Consider the following 14776-nt stretch of genomic DNA (forward strand, 5'->3'; position numbering starts at 1 on the left):
TTCTTACACATTGCCATGGCTCTTCCACTCCACGCACCTGAGGAGTTCAACAACCACCTGAACGCCCTGGAGTTCAATGGGCCAGACCCCTCTGTGGTTCCGCGCCCATCAGCTCCGACGCTGGAGGGTCGCGGTGCATGCTGCCAGCAGCCAGCACCCCCCTCCGCATCTGACACTCAAGAGGGTGATTCTTTCACTGGTATTTGCTGTATGAACTCTTATTCTCTAATTACTCAAAAACTATCATTAAGTGGGTGGGCATGAAAAAATTGCTTCTTTTGTACAGTGTATTATATATAAATAAGGCCCTTTATTTATTATTCCAATATAAATAATGATCTCCTGCTGCAGTAAGCAGAAGAGAAGATGAATACATCTGTTCACGTCAGACCAACAAAGAAAGCTGGAAGCCAAAGTGCACATCCAGCGAAGAACAGACACCTCTGGTACTTCATTTCTTTTCTGAGCAGGGAACAAAAAAACCCAAACCAAACCAACCAACCAAACCACAAACAAACGGGTGACCTGAATTTCTGGGACGTGCAAACCAATTAATGGTGTGGCTGAAACCAACCTGAGGATGGAGACGCATTGGTGGCTGTCCCCGAATGGCAGAGAACCAGATGTAAAACTCCTCGTGGCCCTTTACCAGTTCCTTGAGTAATCCGGATTACAGGATTGTTTAAATATATCCAAGGAATGAGGGTGTTCTAATGGAAACGCCGTGTGTGGCCGCGGCTCCCGGACGCGCCGCACGGACGCCGCACGGACGCCGCACGGACATGAGCGGCAGCAGCTCCTCCCGCTCCCACTGCTTTCCGACAGTGCCTGTGCAAGAACAAATTGGGAACTGCTTAAAAATAGCAGCTGACAAAGGGAAAGGGACCTGGGGGTCCTGGTGGACAACAGGGTGACCATGAGCCAGCACTGTGCCCTTGGGGCCAAGAAGGCCAATGGTACCTGGGGTGTATTAGAAGAGGGGTGGTCAGTAGATCGAGAGAGGTTCTCCTACCCCTCTACTCTGCCCTGTGAGACCACATCTGGAATACTGTGTCCAGTTCTGGGCCCCTCAGTTCCAGAAGGACAGGGAACTGCTGGAGAGGGTCCAGCGTAGGGCAACGAAGATGATTAAGGGGGTGGAGCATCTCCCTTATGAAGAAAGGCTGAGGGAGCTGGGTCTCTTTAGTTTGGAGAAGAGGAGACTAAGGGGGGACCTTATTAATGTTTATAAATATATAAAGGGTGAGTGCCATGAGGATGGAGCCAGGCTCTTCTCGGTGGCAAAAAATGATAGGACAAGGGGTAATGGGATCAAGCTGGAACACAAGAGGTTCCACTTAAATTTGAGAAGAAACTTCTCAGTAAGGGTGACAGAGCGCTGGCCCAGGCTGCCCAGGGAAGTTGTGGAGTCTCCTTCTCTGCAGACATTCCAACCCGCCTGGACATGTTCCTGTGCGACCTCACCTAGGTGTTCCTGCTCCGGGGGGATTGCACTGGATGAGCTTTTGAGGTCCCTTCCAATCCCAAACATACTGTGATACTGTGAGAGCACCAAGGGCAAAGCCATCCGGGGGGTGCTGAGCCAACGCTGCTTCCCTACGAAAAGGGACCATAACGACTGTGATGTTGAATTGGATCTCACCACGCCGTTCTGGTGCAAGTCATATCAGCACCTTGCAAGAAAAAGTGCACGTTTAGATTCCAGAGTACTTAGTCCTTTTTGTTATTTTAAGCAGTGGAAAATGGCCAGTTCCTGTGCTACTCACGAGTGGTTCGTTATTTGTGGACCCGGAATGAGCAATGTGTTCTCTGGTTCCCTTCGGAACGCGGAGCTGGGCTGTTCCACATATAACACAACAACATATAACATATAACACAACAACTATTTAGGTTAAAAACATATAATTCAAAAATAGCAGCCTAAATATTTGCCAAAGGGCAACATTTGAAACATGTTTGGATACGAAAGTGTTTCAGGACTCAGGACTAAGCGTGGGATGTGCTGCTGTTGAGATGATGGGAACAAGTGAGACGTGCTAAGAAGTTACAAACCAACTGCAACCCTGAAAATAGATCTGGATGTTGGAGACTTCGCAACAAGATGAGTCCTGAGGAAAACGAGTCCCTGAGCGCTCTACCACACAGTGCAAACACGCACAGCGTGTTGCTCCGGAGCAACGCCAAAATGAACTCTCCACAGGCTTTTTGTATAACCGCCCATTTATTTGCGTGCGACACCTCTAAGGGAGCCAGGCGAGCGCTCTTCAGCCGCTGCGGCTCCAGCGCCGCACGGACAGGGAGCGGCGACACCGACATGGGGGAGCTCCTCGTTGCGCCTCTTTGTTTCCAGTAATTTGCAATACGCTGTTACTTATCATGACAAAATGTCACGGCAAATTCTGCTGGTTTCCACTAAAATGCCACATGAGTATGAGCGACCTATTAATAATAACTCTCCTTGTAAACAAGGCACCGAGTGCGATACCGTGCCACTGTGACTTTGTTGTTGCCCTGTTCACGGTGACAAACAGGACGGCGGAACTTGACGCACGTCCCGCTCCAGGCTGGCCCTGCAACGTCCCTCGTGTCCCTGTGACGCCCCTCGTGTCCCTGTGACATCCCACGCTCTCCCTGTGACGTCCCTCGTGTCCCTGTGACGCCCCTCGTGTCCCTGTGACGCCCCTCGTGTCCCTGTGACGCCCCTCGTGTCCCTGTGACATCCCATGCTCTCCCTGTGACTTCCCTTGTGTTCCTGCAATGTCCCTTGCATCCCTGTGACATCCCTTGCGTCCCTGCCCACACTGTCCCTGTGACGTCCCTCGTGTCCCTGTGACGCCCCTCGTGTCCCTGTGACGCCCCTCGTGTCCCTGTGACGCCCCTCGTGTCCCTGCCCACGCTGTCCCTGTGACCTGCTCGCAGGCGCCAGGAACAGCCCCCCCTGCACTGCCCGGAACAGGGTTGCAGGGGAGCAGCGCTGCGAGAGTTACTGCTGAACACGCGCTCCCGCCTGCGCACACCGGCAAACCCTTCCACGCTGAAGCAAAAAACCGGCGAGGAAGGGAAACCCAGCAAACCTGTGCGGTTGTGGCGAATGCCGCTCCGGTCCCGCTCCGGCACCGCGCTGGTACTCCAGGGCACAGCATCCTTGCACAGCATCCTGACCCGCAGCATCCAGAGGTGCAGCGTCCCGACCTGCAGCGTCCAGAGGTGCAGCGTCCCGACACGCAGCATCCAGAGGTGCAGCGTCCCGACACGCAGCATCCAGAGGTGCAGCGTCCCGACACGCAGCGTCCCCGCGCAGCATCCCGGTGCCGTCTCTAAGGAAACGGGGCCGCCACGTGATCCAGCATCTCCTGAGCACAAGGGATCTTATCCGGCAAAACGTTCTTTGCTCGGATGAGGCAGCCAAGGATGAGCTGTCCAGCTGCAGAATGACTGAGGATGCTTTTTCTTTCTTCTTTTGCTAATATTTTATTATCTAAGGCGTTTGGATCTGTTTGCAGGCACGGGGCCGGCTGTGCCTGCCAGCCACGGCACACGGACGCGCGGCAGGTTTTGTAACACACAGATGATGCTGCACATTTCACTGCATCTTCCCCTTCAATGAACGAATACAGAAGTGCAAAGCTTACCCTTCAAACCACAACATCCCTCAAGAGCAGCACAAACACAGCACAGGGAATCCCCGCTGCGACCAAAGCGCCGCAGAACGGGGACGGAGAGCAGCACAGACCGAAACAGAAATAAAGAACACAGAATATAAGCACAGGTCTGACCAATACACACACACTAGAATGCAAACTCCTCCACCTTCCGAACCAAAATAAAAATGAATACATGGTTCATAAGTTAGTAAAATAGATATTATCCTACCACGTAATCTGACCTATAGCATATCAAAATCAACACAGGAACAAATGAAATTTCACCCACTGCCTCCGGCACTGAGACAAGTTACTCAGGTTTGTCTAAAGCCCAATTTGAACAAGAGCAGATCTAAGGCACCAAAGAAATAGTCACAGCTTCCCCTGGTTCTTTATTCCATTGCTATCGTGATCAAAACAGCAGATTTTTAACTGAAATTGTTTGGCTTCAGCATCAATAGCTTAAGGGTTAATCAAATGTCTCGGCTCCTTTTTCAAGTATAAAAGGAATTATAACTAATGCCCCATATTCTGTCCCAGATACCAGCCTGATTTCCAGAACCACACTGTGAATACAAGTATTAGATACAAGAAATTATTATTAAATAACTATTGACAATATCCCGTAGCTTGGTGACATAACATACCTCGATAACATCCGCTTGTCAGGGAAGGGGTGAGAGCCGCTCACTGATACTGTCAAAAGAGCATCACAGACTGATGTGCCGCACGAACAGAAGAGAACTGAACCCAGGAAAAGCCACCGAAGTGGACAGTGTTAATGTCCTAATGTCCTAACGACATCCTAATGTCCTCGGCCAGCCCGGAACCCAGAGACGTACCGAACAGCCAAAACGCACGTGCTGGCGGCGGAAACAAACCCAAACAACCCAAAATGATGGAAGATTCTGTCCTGTCGCAGAGACTCGGGACGGCTTCAGCTGGGTATGTCACCCAAGCCTTCCTGCTCGGAGCTCTCCCATTGTAACAGTGGCCAAAATGAGGAAAGAACCGGGCAAACAAGCGGGAAGTGGCGGGGCCCCGGGGCTCTCGGCTGCCCCACACCTGCTCCAGCCGGGAAACGGCAGAACCACCAACGAACCAACGTCAGGAACCGTCCGTCCCAAAAAGGGTGAAAGGCGCAGGGTTTCCTGCTGCCCCGCGGCAATCCGAGGGCGCGGAGCAAACGAGCAGGGGCATCGGCCGAACCCCCCGCCGGTGCGGAGACACCCACACCAGGTCAGTCCTGGAGGAGCTACAGAAGACGCTGGAGAGCAGAGAAACGAGCTTCCTCCTCCGGAAATGAAGGGAAGTTCCATGTAGCAGGTGGTGTATTCAAATGCAAACCTAACAGAATACCAAATGAGGGAAAGATGTGTTTCGAACGTGTTTAGCTTCAGAAGTCTTCTATAGAATAAGATGTAATCTGTTTTCTGATAAACATCTTTACATTTTTTAAATGTATATTTATGTAATTTCGGTAAAATGTGCCCGCAATGTGGCAGCAGCAGCCGCCATCCTCGGTGGCAGAACAAGCATCAAAGTCAAAGCCAAGCCCTGGTATTCCAGCAAAGCACATTCGCGCCAACTGCTCAGGAGGATCTCGGAAAAACAGGAATTTTCAAAATAATACGCAAAAATATAGAGCCAACAGGATGCCGAGACCTCACAACCACGTGCAAGAACCTCGCCAATGGTGATAATTAAGATGCTTTTCAGTGTCCGTTCCTGCTGGTGCTGAGGGATCGTGGAATTGTGGAACCACGTGGTGGTTTGTGTCGGAGGCACCGTTAAAGGCCGTCTGTTCCCCCCTGCCATGACAGGGACATCGGCACCAGCTCAGGCTGCTCAGAGCCCCGTCCAGCCTGGCCTGGGATGTCTCAGGGATGGTTCAGCCACCACCTCTCTGGGAACCTGGGCCAGGCTCTCACCACCCTCAGCACAAACAATTTCTTCCTTGTTTCTAGTCTGAATCCACTTGGTGGAAAAGGCACCAGGGGTGTTGGTGACAGCGGCTGAACATGAGCCAGCGTGTGCCCAGGGGCCAAGAGGCCACAGCATCCTGGCTGGTGCCAGCACTGGGGTGGCCAGCAGGCCCAGGGCAGTGACCGTCCCTGTGCTGGGACCTGGGGAGGCCAAACCGCCAATCCTGGGGCAGTTCTGGGCCCCTCACACCAAGAAAGGCCTTGAGGTGCTGGAGCGAGTGGAGAGAAGGGACCGGAGCTGGTGAGGGGCTGGAGCACAATGTGATGGAGCGGCTGAGGGACCTGGGGGGTTCAGCTGGAGAACAGGAGCTGAGGGGAGACCTTCTGATCTCTGACCTGCCTGAAAGGAGCTTGGAGCCAGGGGGGTCGGGCTCTGCTCCCCAGGAACAAGCGCCAGGAGCAGAGGAAACGGCCTCAAGTTGTGCCAGGGGAGGTTGAGGTTGGATCTGGGGAACAATTTCTTCCCCAAAGGGCTGTGGGGCATTGGAACAGGCTGCCCAGGGCAGTGCTGGAGTCACCATCCCTGGAGGGCTGGACAGACGGACATGAGGTTCTCAGGACATGGGGCAGTGGTGGCCTTGGCAGTGTTAACGGCTGATGATCTTAAAGATCTTTTCCAACCAGCAGACCCCAGCACCAGGACGACGGTGCCAAAGCAGCCGGGCCGGCAGGGACCAGCAGAGCTGTGGTCACACCAGCAGGTCACAGCAAATGACACCCTGGCCGAGCTGGGGCCACCAACTAAACCCCAGCTCTCTTCTGGGTGCAGCTTCTCTACAGCTCAGGTTATTATCGCTAGGACAGCGCTCCTGCTGCCCGCAGGACAGCACGGTGACACACGCGGGACAGCGGCCCCGGCTTTATTTGCTGCCAGCCGTGCCAACAGGAGTGCGAACCCTTTGTGAATCCCTGCAAACGCCTCCTCGTCCCGTCGCCTCCCTGCTGAGGGCCCAAAGCAGCATCTCCAGTCCCCAAACACCACAAAGAGCATTTGAAATCCTCCAGCGACCTTCAGCTCCCCGTGGCTCCGCACACTTGTCACTGTGACCCGCAGAGTGGGACGCACGTTCCCTCTGGAGCTGTCATGGCACAGCTCACCCGCACGGAGCCACGGTCACGGGTCACGCTGAGCGACCCGTGCTCAGGGGGGACACACGCCACGTTCTGCCCCCTCTCCCATGCAGACCCCGGGGTGGCACAGGGAGGACGGTGACACAGCCTCGGGTGACACAGCCCATCTGTCACTGCAGCCGCGGCCACGCCACCAGGAACCGCCGTGCTCAGCAGCACCGCAACACCCACGCGTGCCAGCGCAACACCCACGCGTGCCAGCGCAACACCCACGCGTGCCAGCGCAACACCCACGCGTGCCAGCGCAACACCCACGCGTGCCAGCGCAACACCCACGCGTGCCACGTCCAGCGCGGGCGGCATCGCAGGGGGGTTCTGGCTGGGAAACCCACCTCATCTCACACGGGTCATTTCTGACAACAGGTTTTGTCACCAACACGATCCCCCTCGGGTTAAAGTTTAACAAGTGTTTGGGAGGGTTTTGCAGTTGCCGGGTCCAGAGCCAGGGAAAACGGTCAAGTTACAACCTGAAATCACAGCGCAGCGAAGAAAAACTTTACATTATCTCCCCCAGGAAACACAATCCATGTCAAATGCAATCTCTCCTTTATCAAATATAAACTAAGAAGCCATTTTTAATGCTTAATATTTTTTTTCTCATCATGTAAGACTGTAACTCCTTAAAAACAGAAGTTTTCGCAGCCTGTGGGCTCCAGCAATTGTAACCTACCCTAACAATTATTTCTTTACATTCACTATTAAAAACACGTTTCTCATTTTTATTCTGAATTTGTCTGGCTTCAACACCTGCTCTGTGTCCTCTGCCAAGGCCACCTGCGAAAGCTCCCTGGAGCTATATTTCATTTCTAGAAATACCAGATGATTCCTCAACCCCCATGTGTGGTGATTTTGGAGGTACAGCTCTGCATCTTCCCATACCCACATCAGTCCTCAAAACGCACCGACTCCACCACCTCCTTCTTGCGGTTACACTGAGGATCACAAGCTAAACAATTCTTTTTTCCTATCTGCCTGCATTGATCGTTTTGTAAACTATTCAACGCACATAATAAATGCATTAGGCCAACAATATCACTTAGTTAATCAAAACTAACCTCATACAAAAAGGTACAAGCTGAGTCTTACCACACCCAATTGCCAAAAGCCAGTGCTTGATTGGCACGATCACCAAAACCGCTTATCTGCTGCTCGGTTCTTTCATCCATCACAGTCAGGCTGGCAAACACAACATTGTCAGAGATCGCTCCGATTGACTTCGTTCGCCTCCAAAAAACAAATGAGATCATCGGAATTTTCTCCCAGCGCTCTGGGCGCTTCCCGGGACAGGCGGACACGCAGACACACGGACAGCCAGCAGCGAGGCTCCAGGCTCAGGAACTCTCCTGAGACGCGGTTTGGACGGGAAGGAGCTGGTTGTCCCACCGTCCTTCTGGCCGGGCCCTGGACACCTGAAGCCGCCGCGAGCCCCCCAGGCGCAGGTTGCAGCCCAGGCGCAGGTTGCAGCCCAGGCGCCGATCCCGGGCTGCTCTACGCGGAGGCAGAGCTGGGTCCGCTCCCCCAGCCTTGAGCCCCCCGGAGCGTTTGGCCAACTATTCCGAAACCGTTCCTCGTTATTAATACTTTGGTGTTCACACTATTTACTCACTGCAGTCGATCTGAGCGCCATGCCAGTCTCCAGAGCACTGGGGAGATGCTGACGGGCGCCTCCTCCACACGGAACAACTGCAAGAAGTCACGGTCACAGCTGAACAATGGCTTTCTTAGTCCTATGTTCGTTTCATTTTCATGTGATTTAGTGTTTAATATAAACCATCTACCTACGCTATTTTTACACCAGACCATCATCTGCTGTTCCCACAGTTGGCCTTGTTGTGTTATGCCATATTTCCCAATACTTTGAGTTTTTAGGGTGCGCCCTCCAGCCCACCCTGCCCAGCCTCCCTGGGCTCGGGACAAAGCCGGGTTTGGGACAAAGCCGGGCTCGGGACAAAGCCACCGCTTCCACCTCCCCTTCCTCACCTGGACCTGGTCTGACCCAGCAAAACAGTCCCAGCAAAAGAAAGAGGTAACTGGGCAAACCGGGCAATCTGTGCCAGAGTAAAGCTTTGGCTGGTGGTTTTGGGCCCGGTTCCAGCACCGGCCTGTGCAGGCAGCCACGATTCCACCCCCAAATTATTTACATGTACTGCACTCACACACTTACATCTTCTTTTATATTTTATAGAAGTATTACACCATAAACTACTGATGTGCTCTGGTGAACGTTCATGCATTTCAACATGGGAGCAGCACGCAGAAAAATCTAACCAGCAAATGTGAAGGGGTTAAGGATGTGATAACACTGTGAACTCGGGATTGTTCTCTGCGGCCCAGCAGCCCCCGACGCGGACACCCCGACCCGAAGCCAACCCGGCAGCACGGCCCCACACCCAACCGCACCTGGGCAGCGGGTGCTCCGGGCAGAAATCCTGGCACAGAAAACAGCTCGCGAAGCAGCCGGTGTCGATGACAACACCAAAAGTGACCCCAGGAGCATCAGCTCCACTTACTCTCACAACAGCAACCGACTCGGTCCTGATGCAAACGGGAGATGTTCACTGTCCATCCATTACATCCCTTCGCTTTGCTCCTCACTCTACAGCACGTGCTTCACTGCAGATACATGGAAAGACTGAGACTCTTCCTCACGACTCCATAGGGCATTAAACCAGATCGACTTGGGGGCTTAGTTTATTATAGACACACAGTAAGGAAATCTGTTAGGGAGCTTTTCTGTCTCAGGTTTCACTTTTGCCATGAAAGCTGGCAAACCAGGGAAGCAGACTCATTCAGGTTTGTTGCAACCAACACCTGTATGATGGTGTCTCATCAAAATCGTTTCGTCGGTTCGACTCTAAGGCCGGAATGAAAGGGTTACAACAAACACACACAGACCTCGGAGACAGAGAAGGACGTGAAGCCAACGCTCCCAGACCGCAGCACCCGCTAAACCCGCTCTGCTCACAGCACGGAACGTGAACCTGCGGGTCAACGCGTCCCTTGCTTAACATCGGCTTGTTTATATAATTCTAACCTACAATAAAGGAGAATATAGAGTCCGATCCATTATGGTGACGTGCAAAGGGTATGTAGTACTTTGAAATGGTACTGAATCCAAGTAAAATATATAGCCAGTGGCACATAAACACATTCTGCATCCTTCTTGTGAACAAGGCACTCTTAACAGAATGGTATGTTTCAAATCATTTTTCAGAGAAACACAACACGAATAGCATCGCAATGTGATAACACTAATGTAAAGGCAGCGCCCGAGTGAGCGAAGGAGAGCAGGTACTCACACGATGTGCGCGAGGTCCAGCGGCTTCTCGGGCTGCTCGGGGAAGAGGGGCCGGGGCGGCTCGCGGCTGGGGACGCAGCCCAGGGACCTGCTGATGGCCTGGCTCAGCTTCTTGGCCGGGGATTTCTGCGGAGAACAACGGTGAGCACAGCGGGGCTGGCGGGAGCAGCTCCGGCGCCTGCGACCCGCTGGCGGCCAGCGCGAAACACCGCACCACACCGGAGCACTCAAACACCCTCACGGTGCGCCAGCCTGGAAACCCGCACAGACACCACCTCGGTGAACAAGCCTCACAGTATCACAGTATGCTTGGGATTGGAAGGGACCTGCAGCTGGGGACAACCCATCAACAACCACCCCTCGGGAACACCCTGCGGGTAACGTGGCTGTTTCAGCAGTTCACCTGGAATTCAGACATGGCAGAGACTGCTCGACTTTAGCAGAATAGACACAAACTAAACGAATAGAATGAACAATGACTAATGACACTTTCAAAAGGAACTGTTTGATTTTCAGTCCTGCTGCGCATACGTAGCAAAATGAATCAGTGTTTAAGGCTATTTAATACAACCAAAATTGAAATAGCCCAGCAGGAAGAATTTGTAAAGTGTGAGGTTGTTGTTTTCCCTCGAAACAAACCCCAACAAGGGGCTGTGTTCCTGCAGCAAAACCCCCGCTCAAAGAAACACTTCTACCTCAACTTATATATGTATCTATAGCACGGAGGGTGCCGGGGTGGGGAATGGTTGGACTCGGTGATCTTGAGGATCTCTTCCAACCAAAATGATTCTGTGATTCTATAATATATATAATCACTATAGTAATATGTAAATACTCCTCTCTATATATTTTAACTTGCTATATGATGTGATTTATAGTAGCACAAAATTATCAAAGGCACTTCAGAATTTCAGGAAAAATAACTTGATACCAATACCTGTTATTAATGCTTATTCTGGGCCTTAGGGCTCTGAAAACACACCATCCACGACCGAACCGGGTCTGGCTGGACTGAAACCCAGAGAAATCGCTGTATTTCTCGAGGGGATCAGAGCTGCAGCTCCTCTGCGCAGCTCTGCGCAGCACCCACTGCCCTGCCCTCCGGGCTCCCGGCTATTCACACCATCATGTTCTTTCACAGATTCTTTCATTTTGTTCTGTAAAAACCCTGTTTCCAGTAAACTTGTGCTTCGCATTAGTGTTTATTTAGTGCCGCTTCTGTACGTGCGTCTGCCCCCGGAGAGAAGCGCCTGCTCACGTCCCATCTTAAACCAACCTACTCCACAGGGCCCAGTGAGAATCAGGCGGCGCAGCAGCTGATGCTGAACAAGGTGGGATGAAGATTCCATCAGTTAGAGATACAACTGAGACACGTCTCTATGCAAAAACGCACGTTGGATTTGTACGTGCCGAAGGGGATAACAACCTAATGCAGTTCACATTCAACATTCCACAAGTTCATTACCCACACAGTTTAAAACAGGGCAATATTTAAGACTGAATTTTCGTATCTTCGCCTTCCAACTACTGAATGGTATTAAGCCCCAATTTTCAAAATTAAACGGTCATACTATAATGACTCTTCCTCGTGAAGATAATTACTAATTATAATCAAGTAATCATTTGAACTTCTCTTTGAATAAGTAAAAGGTTGCACTTAATCTTTTGCCATAAAATAGGCTTTTATATGTAAAATTGGCTATTATTTCTTGAACTGTGATTATCATACAGTGACCTAACTGAATGGTGTTTCTCAGATAATTTACTGAAAGGCTTTTTAGTGAGGAGTTTCCAGCGTGTGCATTTACAGTCACTGGAAAACGACCATGCCATTTTTCCTGTTAAAGAAATGCTGTGTTTAAGGATGGCACTGGGATCAAGTTCCTTTCTGGGGAGCAAAGGGATTGCAGCCTGTCCATGTTCTTAAGCTAAAAGAGAGGAAAATAGAAGAAAAGATGTGAAGAGGGGAACCAGCCACACATTAAAAGTCTTGAGCGGGACAGTGCTGCCCTGTGTGCTGAACGCAATGACAACCATCAACAGTTTCACAACATCACTCATACAAAACCAGTCGGTTCAGCCACTGTCACGGTCTCGCCACGGGAGCCCCGCGGAGGCCCCGGCGCGCGGCTCGAGCGCACCCGCCGCGCCGCCTCACCCAGGACGAGTGCTCCTTCATCTGGTGCTGGTTGCTGTGGGGGCCGCTGGCGTGGCCGCGCCAGAAGCACGTCTGGCACAGCTGGTAGTTGTGGCACTGCTGGCAGCGGTACCGGAAGCCCATCATGCTCTCGCAGCGGCAGTACGAACACTCCACCGGGTGGAACACTTGAGGGCGAAAAGGAAGAAAAGCAATGAGTGAACGTTAGGAAAACCTCAACCATCACATTTCACCGGCGCTTCCAGCCCCCCAGTTCTACAGCACTAAACCACCTTGTTATTGTGGCGGGTCGCGGCTTTGGAGCGCAGAACTGGCCATTTCAGTACGATTAACCGCATGTTTAAGGTTGACGATTGCGTGACCCAACGCAGGCACGGCACGAGAAGAGCCAGAGGCCGCAAATGCATTTGCAAAGAGCAAGTTGTACTTGAGTTCCCTCTCTCCGGGGGGGTCTGTCTGCGAAGTGGCACCTGAGCTGCCAGCAGGTGACACCAGCGGGGACGCAGGCGCTGGTCACTGGCCCTGCTGGAAGCTCTGAGCCCGCCGAGCTCGCCCGCACGTCCAGGCGCCAGGCAGGCACAGCCTCCCGCTCCTTCCCACAGCAGAGCAGGAATCTCAGAGTGCCAAGGTGTGTGGAGCTCCGCACAGGCCTGTTATCTAACACAGCTTCTGCTCATCACGCACACAAGCTCACTAAAACAATGAGCATGATGTATGTGCTTTTTTACAGACAGCTGCAAGTCACTTGAGCGTATTTCCATTTAACCAACCTCCTCGCCAATCTCCCACTATATTCCCATACAATTCCCAATACAGTTCCCTCTGACACGTCCAGTGTTTCTCCCTCCTCAGTCCACTCAGCCGCAGGAGGTTCCCTGGAGGCCCCTGCGGACCCGTGTGCGTGGGCAGGGGCAGCAGGCGGCTGCGCTCAGAGGTTCGTGTGAGCCCGGGTCCCTGTGCCCGGTGTGAGCTCCATGCCGCTCCCAGCACAGGGAAACCGGAGCACGGTGAGGGGCACCTGTTCCGGCCCCCTCGCCGAGGAGCCTCCACCGGCCCAGCTCCAGCACCCACCCGGCATCACCCGCTGAGCCCCAACCCCCTCGCAATCCTGAGAACTGGGAAATTCAATTAAACACGCAGAGGCGCCACCAGAAGTGGACTAGAACAACAAATAAATGCTTCTTCCTTGTTCCACCCATGAACAAGCAGCCACGCGCTCGCTCCGGTTAAGAGGAAGGTCTTCAGAATAAACAACAGAGTGATGCGGGCATGAGGTGCTGGAGACCCCCTCCTGTTTCACAGGCATCTCACAAGGTGAGGCGCGGCAAACAGAGCGGAAGGCGAAGCTGGATCACAGGAACAAAGAGCTGAGCGTTGCTGTGGTCCAGAGCAGCAGCACCCGCAGACGTGGGCAGCGCGGTGCTGGGCAGGGCGGCGCTGGGCAGCGCCGGAGCAGCTCGCCGGCCAGCTGGGTCCTCGCACCTCTGACACCAACTGCTGAGACGCGGACCAGAAGGACCTGGAAACAGGCTCAAGTTTTGATCTCTGATGAAAATGACATCTTAGCTGTTGCAAGCAAGACTTGGTGTAACAGCACAGGGAGCAACAAAGTGAATCCAAGAGAGGTCTGGCCGGTGAACGTCCCAGGAGCAGCTGGTGCTGCGAGAGCCGCCCAACGCGGGAAACGGCCGCGGCAAAGACACGGGAGCACCGACCTGCGGGAACTGAGACGAGACAGCGGGTGGGCGACGCTTCCCCGCAGCACACGGAGCGCCGGGTGAACACCGGACTGCACCGCGGAGCGCGATTCCAATACGCACGTGTACAAATGCCCAGAGGGAATGGGCTGCAGAGGAAACCGTGATCATTTTTTTAACAGAGAAAGCAATGAAAAGAAAGACTTGTAGGCTTGTATCAAACAGTAGATAAGAAGTAGTTGATAAAGGTGATGACAACTGAGCTAAAGTTGACAAGTCAGCAGAGTAATTCTGTGGAATTTAGGAAGCAGAGGAGAGAGAAGGTGAGTTCAGCCCATCTCAGCACACTCGGGACAGCCGCGTGGAGCTACAGGAAGGAACAACAGGACACCCCAGGTCAGAGAACTGTCTGATCGTTACAGGAACGCTGCTGAAGAAACAAGCGTGAGCCAGCTGGGAGCAAGGAGCAGCCTGCAGGAGAGCTCCCCAATATGCCAAAATTCAAAAGGAAACCTACAGAGGCAAAAACCAGGACACGTTACTAATGAGGGTTAAAAGAGTGACTCAAATAGTCCAAGACCAAGTCAGAACAACAGAACGATAGAAAACTAGCTGGGGATTTTAAAAGGCCATAGCAAGAATGGTAAATATGATCCTTAGAAGGGTGTGAAGTCACACATATGTATGTACTGACTCCCCACGTTATCTGAACTTGTAGAATACACACCAGAACAAATGACGGAGCAAAGCACCGTGAGCACCTGGAGAACAGCAGAGGAATGAGCCGCGGCCAACACTCGCCACATCAACCCCGTGTCTTCCCAGGCACAGTAACTGACCTTGAAAGGAAGAAACAGGCATCA

At 52.6% G+C, this 14776-nt stretch overlaps 1 protein-coding gene across 9 annotated transcripts in view; it reads right to left on the bottom strand.

Annotated features, from left to right (window-relative positions):
• DTNB (dystrobrevin beta) overlaps positions 1-14776 on the bottom strand; it is a 171105-nt gene that overhangs the window by 113706 nt on the left and 42623 nt on the right. For all 9 annotated transcript variants that reach the window (XM_082047694.1, XM_082047692.1, XM_082047691.1 and 6 more), the window contains exons 9-10: positions 12217-12383; positions 10060-10184 (exon numbers count right to left, since the gene is read on the bottom strand). In XM_082047694.1, the coding sequence (XP_081903820.1) occupies positions 10060-10184; positions 12217-12383 (292 nt within the window). The remainder of the gene's footprint in view (positions 1-10059; positions 10185-12216; positions 12384-14776) is intronic.

This window comes from Streptopelia decaocto (genome assembly GCF_964273445.1).
Source record: "Streptopelia decaocto genome assembly, chromosome: 3".
In the NCBI taxonomy this organism is placed as follows: domain Eukaryota; kingdom Metazoa; phylum Chordata; class Aves; order Columbiformes; family Columbidae; genus Streptopelia; species Streptopelia decaocto.